Here is a 13,863-nt window from a genome sequence, read left to right on the forward strand (position 1 = left end):
GATTTAAATATAGTTATTTTTCTTTTTCTCCTCATGAATTTCCTGTCTAGGCTATATGGTTCAAGGCCACCGAAGGGGAAGCATCAGCTTTGTCACGGGGAGCAAGAGGAGGCTCATGCTGAGGCTTTTCACTGGCCTCGATGCCCGGGCCGCAGCGCAGCGCTCAGGAGGCCCGGCTCGCGCCAGGCTGCTCAGGGCGGCGGCTCTTGGCGCTGCCCTGGGGGCGGGGAGGGCCGAGCGCGGGGAGCGGCCGGGCGGGCCCGGGCGCTCATTAGCGCGGCCGGCGGGTGGGCTGGAAGTGCCGGCGGCTCCGCCTCCTCCTCGTCGCCGGGCGCAGCATGGCGGTCAAGGTGACTCTGGCACTCCGTCGCCGTTGGCATGAGGAGGCGGGCGGCCGTTCCGCCGCCTCCGCGGCTGGTGGAGAGCAGGCGGGCGGCGGGAGGGAGCGAGCCCCCCGGGGCCCAGAGAAGCGCCGCGCGCTGGGGCGGCGATGTCGGGGCGCCCCGGGCACGGGCCGTGCAGCCTGCGCCCCTGATGCGCCTCGGGGGGTAACGGTCGCTGCGAGGCGGCCGTTGGTTCGCGCGCGCGAGCAGTAACGGCCGCTGTGAGGCGGCGGTTGCGCAGGGTGCGCTGGCGGGCACGGGGCTTGGCGGCCGGCGGTGCTGCCGGTTTGACAGCTGTCACCGGTGCTCGTGCTGTGTCCGAGCGGAGCAATAAAAACCAAGGGTGTCATGATTGGGATTCTCCTTATCGCTTAGATAAGAGACCTGATAGTCATTGCCCTTATCAGTGCAGATTGCCTCTTTTTTTCTCTAATCTAAACTCTATCAGTAGCTCAACTAGTGAAGCATTAACTTTTATTCACAGGTGCAATCAACTAAGAGGGCTGATCCCGCTGAACTGCGAAATGTTTTTTTGCAGGTAAACAGACCCTTTTTGTGTGGTTCACTGGACAGACATTTTTACTCCCTTTTCTTTTCCGCAGTTTGTCACAGCACCAGTCATGGGTTGTGCTTGTGGCATGCTTAAAAGTTCATTTTGCAAGACGGGATGTTGAAAGGGCCTTCTGGCCCTAAGGGGAAATTGCTTCTGACAAAAATTGTCATTAAACATTTCCAGATTATAATCTGAAACAAATTTCTGAAATATTTTCCAACTTCCTATGAAGAAAGTAATTAGTGTCTAAGTAGTAGTACCATTTTTGAAACTTTACAAGGTTGCAAAATGACTTAGATGACTATATGTACTGTTTTGGGGATCTTTATCCTTAGAAATGGATGAATTACTAGCAATGATTTTAGAATTTATGATTAATTTATTAAGGTTGATGAGTTTCATAATATCCATATTACTCTGCTTTTATTATTTCTGTCAGGGCATTAGAATTAATGTATATAAACTGCATGAAACCCAGCTAGAGTGAAGCACTTTCTAAAAGGAAAACCCAATCAATTCTCAAAATTTGATAATAATTTTTTTAACATGCTGGTGGAATAAGAACTAAACCATATTTCCAAAACCATTTAAATACTTTTTTCTTTCCCTTTAAGTTGAACGTTAGTCGGTGTATTCAAGAAGTTTTATTTTGTAGGAAAGGAAAGAAATCGAAATTGAGTTTTAGGGCTAGTATTGTGCATGAGAAAATCTATTGTGCCATCTTTGGCAAGTAGTTTTTGATCCTAACTTTTAAATAAGTTACCACATGTGGTCAGTAGACAAATCCTTTTTGCCTGAGAGAGATAAGTTACATCTCAATCACAGATTTTTTTTTCCTTGTTTGTGAAATGCATTACTCTGCTAGAATCACTTGAGTGTTGGAATAATAGCATGAAAGTCTAGCTTTTAATTTCTAGTGATATTCTTTCCTTCATAGATTCATTCATTGTCAGTATGCCATTTAGCTGTTATATAAGGAATACAATAGAGTTTTAAAATCAAATAAGCACCATTAAAGTATGAAAAACATGTACTATTGATGTAATTCTGGAATGTCACACAGCACTTTTATAACTAATTTGTAAGATACTTGTACTCCTTTCTTTTTGTTAACAGAAGGTGAAATGTAACGTCAAAGTTTTCCACTCAATTTGGAAATGTGCATTTCATGTGGTTCTTGACTTTGGGTATACATGGCAGTAGAGGTGTTTACTTCTGGAAATAAGTAAATTATTTGAAATCCTTGATTTTGATCATACAATAAAAAGTGGAGAGGAGGAATACTGTGCAACCAAATCTTTTAAATTGTCTATAAAACAACATGCATGTTGACCTGAAAAAAACCTGAAGAATTTACTATTAAAATCTTTTTATTTTCTTCCTGTCTGTCTTGTTATTTTCAAACAAGCATTCGAGTTACTCTTTTTCATTTGTTTGTTTGTTTTACTGCTCTGAGGAATTAAAAATGCAGTTCTCCTGCCTTCCCTTGGATATCTGAGTTTACAATAAATAAATATTTACATATATAAAAAAGAATACAAGCAGTACAGATGTGTCCTGTGTAGAAAGAGGCTTTATATTTTTTCTGGATTATATTTGATTCTAGTAAACTTGGAAATCATGCTCTTGCTGCAATAGGTAACAAATAAATTTAGTTACATTAAGAAAATATCAAAGAGAACCGACTCTTTCCAGGACTAAGTTGCAGAAAGGTTTGTTACAAAATATTGTCAGCATTGCACTCATCACGGATCAGATATGCCGTGCTCCTTGGTGAGGGTGCAAGCTTGTTGTGTGTGCTTCAGCTAAAGGGCGTGCATGCCTTCCTAAATTTGGCTTCCCTTGGAAAGAGGTAGAAGGGAAGACCTGAACTCTGGGCCTCTTCGTCATCCATCTTGGGCATACAGAGAGTATTTAAATTTCCTTCTATTCATATGTACGCCCTAATATGGTACATCAACTCCTCTATCCATCCAGTGTAATTTGCATCTCAATTGGTGCTTAGCATTTTCTTAAAATTTCTGAAACACTGTGTACATATATATATTTTTTTAAACCCTTAAAAATCTTAAGGTTGAGTATCATGAAAAGATGTGCTATTATTTTTATGTAATCCAGGAATTGCAAATGTGTGTGCACTATCAAATAAGCTACCTCTCAGGTATGCAGCACTTCTGGAAGCATGAGGATGCCTAACTTGGTATGGTGCAAATGCAGTAATTTGTATGTTCATGTTATGTGATGATCTTTAGTGTGTGTGTATATATATATATATATGCAAATTCATCAAATGGTTACCTGAGACAGCCTGTACATGTATAATAATGATTTTGCATTGTAAGGTAGCATAATTTGAGATGGAGGAAAATACAGATTTAATAGATGTATTATATTTTATATACAAACTGAAGTATAATTAATAATCACCTCTTTTGTCCCCCAAACTGTTTTGTTCATGCTCACATTGCATGCTGAAAAGGTCATTTGAGGACAGATTTTGTAAGTGGATAGCTTAGCTGCTTTGTCACGCCATAATTTATTGACATGATGCCAGGCTCTGTCAAAATATCATGACCTTCTCATATGGAGCTGAATGTATCTGTCAGTATTCTTATCTTTAAAAAAAATAACAAAACTCCTCCTCTCAAGGTTTTTTTTTGGTAAAACGAGTCACTGTTTGTAATAAAATCAGATAAATTATTGCCTGAAGAAATAAGACTGAGACATTTGGATTTGGACTGTCTTTGTTAGGCCCACAAGTATCATTCTGTTATTATTGAGGATGTGTTCAGTTTCTGCATGTCCTGTGATCCCTCACATATAAAACTTGCTTTGGATTGCACGTGTTTCAGCAGAACATATTTTGTTATCACTTATGCATCTCATTGAAAAGGGGACCTTTACTAGGTGATTCAGTGATACCTAAATCACAGTTTCATTATATTGTCATGTGCTGACCTGAAGAATTCCTGCCCAGTGCTGTGTTTTCCTCTTTTGGTAGAAATAATCTATTTTAGTTCTTAGTTCAGTAATCTACTTTATAATGTAAACTTGCATGCAGCTAACTACACCTCTGTAAGAGGAAAGAGGGAAATGTGAGGGGCTGGTGAGGAGGAATAGATGTTGAGGCTAAGGTAAAAGCTTGAGGTAAGCTCCTGTATGCCGAAACTGGGTCCTGACTGAATTGGATGGGTTGCATACAGCTGAAACACATAAATGAGGCATGTGAATTTATCTTAACAGAGCTTCAAATCTTAAGAGGTCTCGTGTTTGGGTGCTATTATTAATGTTCTAATTCTTGTGGGTCCCTGGCAGAATATACCTCCTCTTTTACATAAAGCTGAGTCAGCTGTGTCAAGATACTACAATATATTGTGAAATAGTCACAAATTCCAGATAACGCTACTGGTTGAAATTTGAATTCACTACTGTACATGCTGTGCTACAGACTCCTGGGCTGGGAGGATGGAGGGCATTGCTTTTAATTATTTATTTTCTCTGCAGATAACTCTTGTATAGTCATCCTTTAACAATTAGAATCTAGAAAAGTGAATAACTGTTTTACAAATGAATAAAAATCACGATTTTTCGAAATCAAAATTCTAAAGAAATTGATGTGAAGTTTTGTCACTTGCCTTGCTCAGAAGGAACCCAGGTTTACATAAATGTTTAAAGATTTGCACCTAATTCATTTGTGTGTACAAGTAACCTATACAGTAGACAGTGAACATAAGAGATGGATTTTAAAGATATTAAATAAACTTGCTTACAGGTTTCTAGAGTGAAAATGCTGGGAAATGAACTCAATAGGCAAATACTCAACTATTGGCTTACAGTAGTTTAACAAATTAGACATCTCTTAAGATTTTTCTTATTTTCCACAGTGCAAATATAGTTTAACTTGGCAATCAATGAGCTTAGGTTTTATTTCTAAGGTCATTGTCATGTCATAAATAAATACAAGACCTTGTTTTTCTGCAACTATACTGCCATCCTGAAACAGGATCTAAACTTCTGTAATACATTTTCTCTATATTCATTTTGTACACACTGACTTCAATGCGACTTGCCATTCAGTGATGCTGCGGAAAGCAAGAGAGTAAGTCGTCCGCTCTTTGTGTTCCCCAAGCACGTAAAGAGCGGGATGGTGGTGCTGGTTTTCTGCGGGTACGTCTGAACAGTGTCCTGTGCTTGACAGCAAAAAGGAACAGGTGATACTTTCTGCTCCTGCCTCATGGTCGTAGTTCAAGACATGTTTGGCTGTTTTATTTTTAATGGATTGTACTAATATTTCAATTACTTAGTGTTTCTAAAATTTTCTTAGAATTCAGATGTGAACTTATTTTATTTTTAATAAAACTCAAAACCAAAGCTCAAAATGAAATCAAAGCATTTTAGTTGACCCGAATCCTTTTATATGTTTTTTTTTCCGCTTAAATTACTTAAATGAGAAATGACAAAACAGTTATTTTTATAACAAAAATAAATTTGAAAGATCATTTCTTACGGAAAGAGAAATACTGTCCCACAATTACTAGTAGCAGGCATCTTTTGAACAATTGTTTCTGCTCACTCTGGTAGTTGCAGTTTGGAAAATATTTATGTGCCATGCTTTTACAGTTTAGGTAAAAATGGAAAGGTATAGGTCTGTAATTTTTATAAATTTATACAAATAACTAACAATTTCTGAAAATGCATAATTGTTTTTTTAAAGAAGATATTAGTCTTTACGTAGACACCTCTATTCTGGAGGGATAAGTTGGTTGGTGCTGTTAAGCAACTAGTATACTAGCACTATTGGTTTAATCAAACCCTTTAATTTCAGAACAGACATATGTCCACAATTTCAAATAATCTCCAGTAAAGATACTAATTTGTATCCTTTTTTTTTTTTTTGGGTTCATTTTTTACTCTAGTATGCCAGTGTTGAGAAAGATGGCGAGCATTACATGACCCCGGAAGATTTTGTGCAAAAATACCTGGGGCTGTATACGGATCCACGTTATAATCCTAAAACAGTACAGCTGTTGGCTGGAGTGGCAGATCAAACAAAGGATGGGTGAGAATTTTACTTTCTATTAGAAACCTGTAATATATTGGTAAATTTGAGTTTTTCTGATTATTTCATTTTCTAAAATACATTGCTAATTTGATTATGCTTTAGTCTTCCTCAAGTAATGAGATTTTTCCCAAGTAGAACAAATTATTCTTTTGGAAGAAGGGAAAATAGGATATATAACAGTAAAGCATTTTTTTTTTTTTTGTTTTTAGTTGTTTTAAAAGAGTTTTGACAATTATTGTAAATGCAAAGTAGATTGAATTGCAAATAATTTTAATATAGTATGACTGCCCTGGGAAAGGCCATCATGGACTTAGGTCCATGATCATAGACTTTTGTAGAGTCTTCAGTATCTATGATTGAACATGGAAATATGGAAAATCTTCCTGTAGTATGAAATACTAATCAAAGCATTGAGGGCTTTAAAAAAAGTGCTGACTGTTAAGAAAGAGATACTAATGATGATATAAAGGAAAAACGTGTTTTTCTAGTCAAGGTAAGGTCACACTACATAATGCTTTTCCAATAGTGATTATAGATAGTGTTACTTGGTTTTAGATAGCCCTCTGAAACATATTTACAGAATGTCCACTCTGCTGAGATTATCTTTATCCAACACATCTTCAAAGGAGCTTTCCCTACTTTTCTTTTTGCTATATGTAGGCTTCCAGCTTCAGACTGGGATTGTAGCAGGAAGCATGAATGTTGTTAGAGTGGAAAGATTAAGATGTGTAAGAGCAGAAGTCAAGAATGCAGAGGGGAGTGGGTATTTTATAGAGATGAGGGAGAAGGCTACTATTAAAGCAGGATACAATACATGTTGAAATAGATAAATCTGATGTTTATCATTATGTGAGTATTTTTATTTTCCTTCATTGTTCTGTTTTAGAGTATTTTATTAGTTTGCGTAGTATTCTGAGCAGTTTGCACAGTATTTGCACTTTACAAATAAAATTATGTATGTTGTATATGTTATACATGAAATAGCAATTATAGAACCTCCTGTTTATTGTAATGTTACATGATGGCTCTTTGAAAAACAAAGTTGCAGCAGTTTCATAATACGTTTGAGATGTGTGTAGATAGATAGTCAGATTTATGTATCTATGTCTATACATAGATAAATAATTTTATGTTTTATAGACATAAATATATAAAGTCAGCAATTCCAAATAAACTGTGTTGCTGTTTGTGACACATGGCTATAATTTGTTGTACTGTTAAAGATTAAAAGTGCCATTCTGTGTATCTATTGAAATAAGAGTCTAACTGATGACTAGTAAAATATGTTGAATATCTTGTCTGTCTGAAAGCTGCTACATTTTAAAATGTACATTATTTCAGAAAATGTATTATGAAAGGAACTTCTTTAATAAGAAATCAATAATTTGTTTTATTGCTTTCAACAGAAGTTGACACTGAGGCACACTTTTTTGTTGCTTTCTCTGTGAATATAAGTTCTTGTTTTGTTTTATTTTTAATCTGGGTAATGTTCAAAGTGAGGCAATCGGTTATGGGTAAGTGCACTTTATCTACTACTGTATGGGAAGAATGAAATAATGGGAAATCATATGGTCTGCAGTACAAAATGTTTGTCTGAAAACTTGCTGATACTTGTCTGAAGTGTGTTTTCTTAAATGTTTTAATCTATGTTCGTCTCTAATCAGTATTTCATATGGACAATCTATTATGCCCCCAAAATCTTTTATTATTTATTTATATCTAGAAGCTTATTCTTCCTAGACTTTGTAGTGAGCTGCAATATAGCAAAATCCAGACTCTGGTAACTGTATTATTTACACAGAGAGTTCAATCTATAGCATGTATAATTACCGTGGTCTTTCATCAAATTCTAGTAATATATTACGTCTTTCCAAGGACTTAAAGTTATTTTATAAAGCTTGAGGATGTATTATTACTCATTTTTAATCCAGGCATTTGTACATTAAATGGAAATCCACAGCAAGTAATTGGAAGCTCTAGGTTCTTGGGTCTTCTGCCATTTTCTGTTAAGCTCATTTACCCCTCAGATAAATGCTCCAAGCATATTGGCAACTTTTCCTTGTAAGTTCTTGTTGACTTCATGTAGATTTAAGTTTGGCATCTCTAGAAAATAAGCTTATATGATAACTGGTTCTCAGTAGAATGTTTTCTTTCTTTTTTTTTTTTTTCTTTAATTACTCTGTCCGTACTTTGATGTAACTTTTCCAGAATGCTACTGCATTCTCCTGTTACTGTAATACAAAACTAAATTGCCTTGGTGGAGTTCTATACGGTGGTTCTTATAACAGATGATTCTTCACTTTCAGAATGTTACTTCTTCACTATTACAGATGCAAATGTTCTCCGGAGTTACAATGATGAAGTCTAAATTAGAATTTGGCCTAAATTACTTTATCTGATATCCATTTAATAGAGTATGATTTGATTGATGCTCTAAGTAAAATATTCAGAGCATTCCTGTGTCATTAGACTTCAAGCACTATTTTCAAATTTAGGATTAGGGTACATATCCTCTCTGAATATACAAGTGTGCCAAAGCCAGCTAACCAATTACACAAACCTAACTCGAGATTAGTTGTAAAATAAAAGGCTTTTTCTTCCCATCAATCTTTCAAAACTTAACAGTGGTCATTCAGAATTCTTCATTTTAATTGCTTGATTTTGGCTACTTGGCTCATCACAAGGCAGTTTCCAGAATTTGGAATTGTGTACTTAAGCTGGTGCTGAAGAAGGATCTATGTTTTGTAAGATGGTCCTGAAGAAAGACCTATGTTTTGCAGAACAGTGTCACAGCAGTGCTGTACATTAGTTCTTAAAGCAGTGTTGTGGAGAGATATGGCAAAGAGGTGCATTGTTATGAACACACTCTTCAAACCATACAAAATAAGCTGTAAGAATAGGGAAGAAGAAAGAGAAAATAAAATTTTAAAAAGCATTGGAATGTTACAGGTGAAGTTAAAGGTGAGTGATTTGATATCCTTACAGAGTCTGTAATGCAGTGGGCTTGATTGGATGGGACTCTCCATTATGGCATTTAGTCTAGCTCCTGCTTTCTTTGCCCTGATAATGGAGGAACACAGGGGATATTCCTGCTCTTAGGAATTTGCAAGTTGGTAATCTGTCTCGGTATCCATTCCAGTTTGAATTTATCTTTTTCAGCGCAAGAACCTTGATTTGTGTGCAGCATTCCAGAGATGTCATTAAAGCCCTATCTGGTGATACTTCTGCTTCCTTATCTCTGCTGGAAACAGCATTCCAGTCCCAACATTATTTTATTTATTGATTTTTGTTCTCAAATATATAACTTTATAGTTCATATTTGAAGTGTATTATATATGTCTCTGTGTGTGTATATACACGCTAAAATATAACTTCTGATCATACTTTTTTTTTTTTTTTTTTTTTACATATGTTAAAGGTTGTTTTAAGAAAAAAAATCTTCTTATGTTTAAATTAAAATGTCTTTTTTTCAGTAGAGATTCATGCACATATATATATTTGTATGTATGAACTGACAGGCCTCTAAATTTCTTGCTGGTAGTTTTTTTTAATAGATATCTTAACTTTTAAATGTTGTCTGCTTAAATTTATAATTTATTGCCAGGCAATAAATGATGATATTCAAATACCTCTCTTTCCATCTCTAGTATAAATTATAAAATTATTTCAATTTTGAAATTGTGTATTGAAATTGTATTTAATAACAGGATCATAAAGTTTTCTAGAGCATCAAGTACAAAATATCATTTGTACTGTAAATAATTTTTGAAATTATAACAACAACTTTATTTTTCCTTTGTAGGTTGATTTCCTATCAAGAGTTTTTGGCATTTGAATCAGTTTTGTGTACGCCAGATGCAATATTCATTGTTGCTTTTCAGTTGTTTGACAAGAATGGCAATGGAGAAGTAACATTTGGTAAGAATATCTAAAAAAAGCCACTTTAAGAAAGTAATAGTAATAGTATAGACTATAAGAATGGTTCAGTGGTTCGTCGCAACTAGAAATGCTTACTGTGCAGTAAAGCCCTGATTTCCTAAAAGAGTTTGTATAAGTAAAGCATGTTTTTTTTTTCTTGCAAGGGATATACCTAACACATAAGCTTAAGAAATACAAGTAAATAAAAATATTTTACTGTATCTTCTTGAATCACAATTTCTTTTCACATTCCTGAAGTATTTGATGCACTATTACTTTGTTCTGTGTCATCCAAAGCAAAATTCTTTTTGTTACCAACTTCAAGCTCCTTTGTTAAGGGATTTTTAAATCATATTCTGTATCTCCATATATTTGGAGAATTGTCATTAGATTTAGTAGGAGCTGGTAATAGAAATGAAGAAAGTCTAGTCTTTAGAATTTGTAGCTGACTGTTCCTATTCTTGAGGAGCAAGACTTACATTAATGTTATGAATGTAACTTCCACCTTGATCTTGTATTTGGAATATAAGGAAGTAATTGTATCTTTTAAGGTTTTTGTTTATTTATTTATTTTTCCTAATCACACAAATTAGTAACTGGACAAAAATCTTTAGGCTAATGATACCACTTTATAATGTTGCTAAATAACTATTAACTTTGCAATTTGAAGAGCATTAGCTTTTATTTTTAAATTTTTGTATGTTAATGAAAATTAGATAAATCAATGCCAAGATTTTTATTGAATGGAATGAGAATTACATGTTATTTCTATCCAGAAGAATAAATCTCTCAATAAAGAAAATGCAAACTATGTTTGGATTTGTAACCACTTACTCTTTGAACTGCTTGATTTTCTTAAAATTTTTGCAACTATTTTTGGATCAAAAGTTTAGACAAATCATGCAGGGGTCTTTTTATGTAAACAGAATGACTTGAATTATGACGTTTGTTAAATTACATGATTAACTAAAGGGTCAAATACTAAGCAATTTGGATACTCAATGTTTTGTAAAAAAATCCCCTCAATATATGTAGAGATGAAGTCAATAAATGCAGTCATTAGGAAGCAGACAAAGTATTATAATTGTCTAACTGCCTTAATGTTGATGTGTTTAAAGTCACAAGGAATGCAGATACACACTTGGTAGCTTATATGAACACGACTTGAAATAGCTGGTTCCCATAAATGAATGAAAAATAATTTTATATTGTATACTTTTTTCAGTCAGAGGATCATTATTTTTATGATCAGGTCATTGCTTTTAAAAGCCAGAAGAATAAGACAAGAGAAACTGTAAAACACAAAATTATACAAATTTGCCCAATATTTTTCTGTCAATTTTTTATAACAAAAATTATATATTTTTATAAAGCTGATAAATCTTGAATAGGAAACTATTCAGAGAAACTTTAGTGTTTGTTTTAATTTATATTGCATTTCCTATTATATTTAATAGTATTTTGTAGCATGTCAAATTGGATACATATTTTGTGGTACAGTTTCCCTCATTTTTATTACTGCTGGATTTTTGTTTTCTTTTTGTTTATTTGTAAAATGGACTGCTCTATTTATTTATTTTTTTAAAACCATGGGGATATAATACAAATTAATGCTCATATCTGTGGTAGAAAAAAATGTGTGATGATATATGACACGTTCAGTATTTGATAACTCTACAGCTAATTTCCGCGTCAATCTTATGGACTATAGAGGCTGTTTTTTAAATGAGCCATGCGCTCCTTCATTTTCACACTGCATAAGCAGAAAGGCATAGAATTTAGTTTTGTGTGAAAACAGGAACATGAAAAGGAGGTTAGGAGAGTACAAAGTCTTTAGAGGAAGACTTCATCTAGCTGAAACGTGATACTTTCAATGCTGATTTTCTTTAAAGAACCTTTATGAATGGTTATTTGTAAGAAAGCGGAGGCCAGGTCTCTTTAGTTAGTGGTGTCTGCACTCCAAGCAGGAGTATGAATAATTAAATGAATTTGCCTCAAACTAAATTAGAGTATGTTAATAGTGCTATTTTATAAAATTTGACCTACTGTATACATTTCTATGAATTAATCGTATGTATCAAAAATCTTAAGAATGTACAGAAATAGAATAAATTTAGCCAAGCAGGATGAAAATTGTTATTAAACACGACAGTTCTATTTCAGAGGATAATGTATCCAATTTGCAGATAAACCCTGTTGGTTTTGGGAGCAATCATAAGCCTTCAAGCTTTTCTGGCTCGTATGCAATGCTATATGATTATATTGATTCCAAAGCTAACTCAAACGAGTAATTCCTAACAGAATTGAGATGGATTTGTTTAGTTTTTTCTGCACTGTGCATCAGGAACTGGGGTGGGTGAAGAGTGAAGCACAGAATCAAGCTGTGTCTCTTAGGGCGATAACTTGAACCCAGCACTGGCCTTGCTGGTGCTTAAAGCTCAAACCAAAACGTTGGAAGAAAGCTGTGCTGGCACTGGTCCTGTGATAAGAAACGATCCTGTGTGTAAGTTGGTTATTTCCCCAAACCCTTTGGCTGTGACTGTATTGGCGTTTTCAAAAGCATCCTGATCTGCTTGGATTTTTCACTTACCTGGAGAGAGTTAAGTATATTTGTTGACTTTGTTTGTTTGTTTGTTTTCCAAAGATCTAGCTGTGTGTTCTGTGTTTTTTGAATGCATGTTGCTTCACTCATATTCACACCTTTTTTTAGAATTTATTTAATGTCACCGAGCTAGACCATACACAGTCTCTGTATCTTCTTGCAGTCTCCTTTACCCCTGGTCTACCATTGATCTCTATAAAACTTAGCCTTCTTGTCTCTAGGGAGGGAACCATTGATTAAACTGTGTAACAGAAAAGTCTATCTTACACACCAGGAAATGGAAAGGGGCAAATAGCTTATGCCTCTTCAGAAACTATTTCTTTGAAATACGTATCCCCTATGCTATGCTAATCAGTCTGTGTAATATCATATATTAATTAGAATTGTTAAAATAGGAAGCCTTTTGTGTGCTGTTCTTTGTCACTTTAGTGTGTCATCTACTTTCTTATTACTTTGGGATACTTTTCAGGAGTTTTGGACAGCTCAAAATCCCTACTGAATAAGTGCTGCAAATGTGCAGATAGTATGCAGTAATATGTGTATAGTATATCCACTGCTATAAAATTGAGTTGCCACTACTGTGTCTGAGAAATCTGGTTACACAATTTGTTTGCTATGGTCTACATGTTTCAGCTGCACTGTACTTACTGTCAGCTTGCTGAAAAAAAAGCAAGAACATGACTGTTCTAATAACACCTTGATATGACTAACAGTGTAGATTAAGTCACTTTTTAAATCATGGAGAAATAGGAAAGAAAGCATTTATTTTCCAGATCAAATGTCTTCGTAAGTGCTAAGTGAGTATTTAAAGGGAAATGTTTTGCTCATGTACCCTTACAATACTGCTTTAGCTATAAGATATTTAATAAGATGTAAATATATTAACAAGATATAGCTCAAGCAGATAAAGATAGATGATTTTTCTTTACCATTGTTATCTTTCTTGTTCTCTTGTCTATTGGCAGAGAAGACTGGCAACCACTCTGCTCTTTTGATCATGGAGTGCAAACTCCTTAACATGAGTGAAATATTTAGAAACAGGTCATAAAATTACTGCTATTACACTAAGGATTTTTTTTAATTGCTATTCTCTAAAGATCTTTTGTTATGAATTCAGATTAAAGCAAAACTGAATGTTAAATCTGTGCAAGCTACTTGCTTAGCAGAGAATGCTGAAGAAGAGAATTCTCACTATGGAGAAAAGGTGAAACCTGTGACTATTCTTGGCACTTCTCTTGAAATAGGTATCTAGATGGAAGTGACAGAATTCTTTATATTTTATTCCTTGGACAAACCATACAGTGATCTGGACTGTGTCACTTTTAATTGTAATGTACAATTTCAA

At 34.9% G+C, this 13,863-nt stretch overlaps 1 protein-coding gene across 1 annotated transcript in view; it reads left to right on the forward strand.

Moving 5' to 3' along the window:
* The first annotated feature begins 319 nt into the window (after positions 1-319).
* SLC25A12 (solute carrier family 25 member 12) overlaps positions 320-13,863 on the forward strand; it is a 45,852-nt gene continuing 32,308 nt past the window's right edge. Inside the window, exons 1-4 of the mRNA XM_088519435.1 lie at positions 320-350; positions 868-921; positions 5,853-5,995; positions 9,801-9,916. Of these exons, the coding sequence (XP_088375561.1) occupies positions 339-350; positions 868-921; positions 5,853-5,995; positions 9,801-9,916 (325 nt within the window). The 5' untranslated portion in view covers positions 320-338. The remainder of the gene's footprint in view (positions 351-867; positions 922-5,852; positions 5,996-9,800; positions 9,917-13,863) is intronic.

This window comes from Tinamus guttatus, unplaced genomic scaffold, assembly GCF_059628265.1.
Source record: "Tinamus guttatus ecotype Peru unplaced genomic scaffold, ASM5962826v1 Tinamus_guttatus_pri_ptg000060l, whole genome shotgun sequence".
Taxonomy (NCBI): Eukaryota; Metazoa; Chordata; class Aves; order Tinamiformes; family Tinamidae; genus Tinamus; species Tinamus guttatus.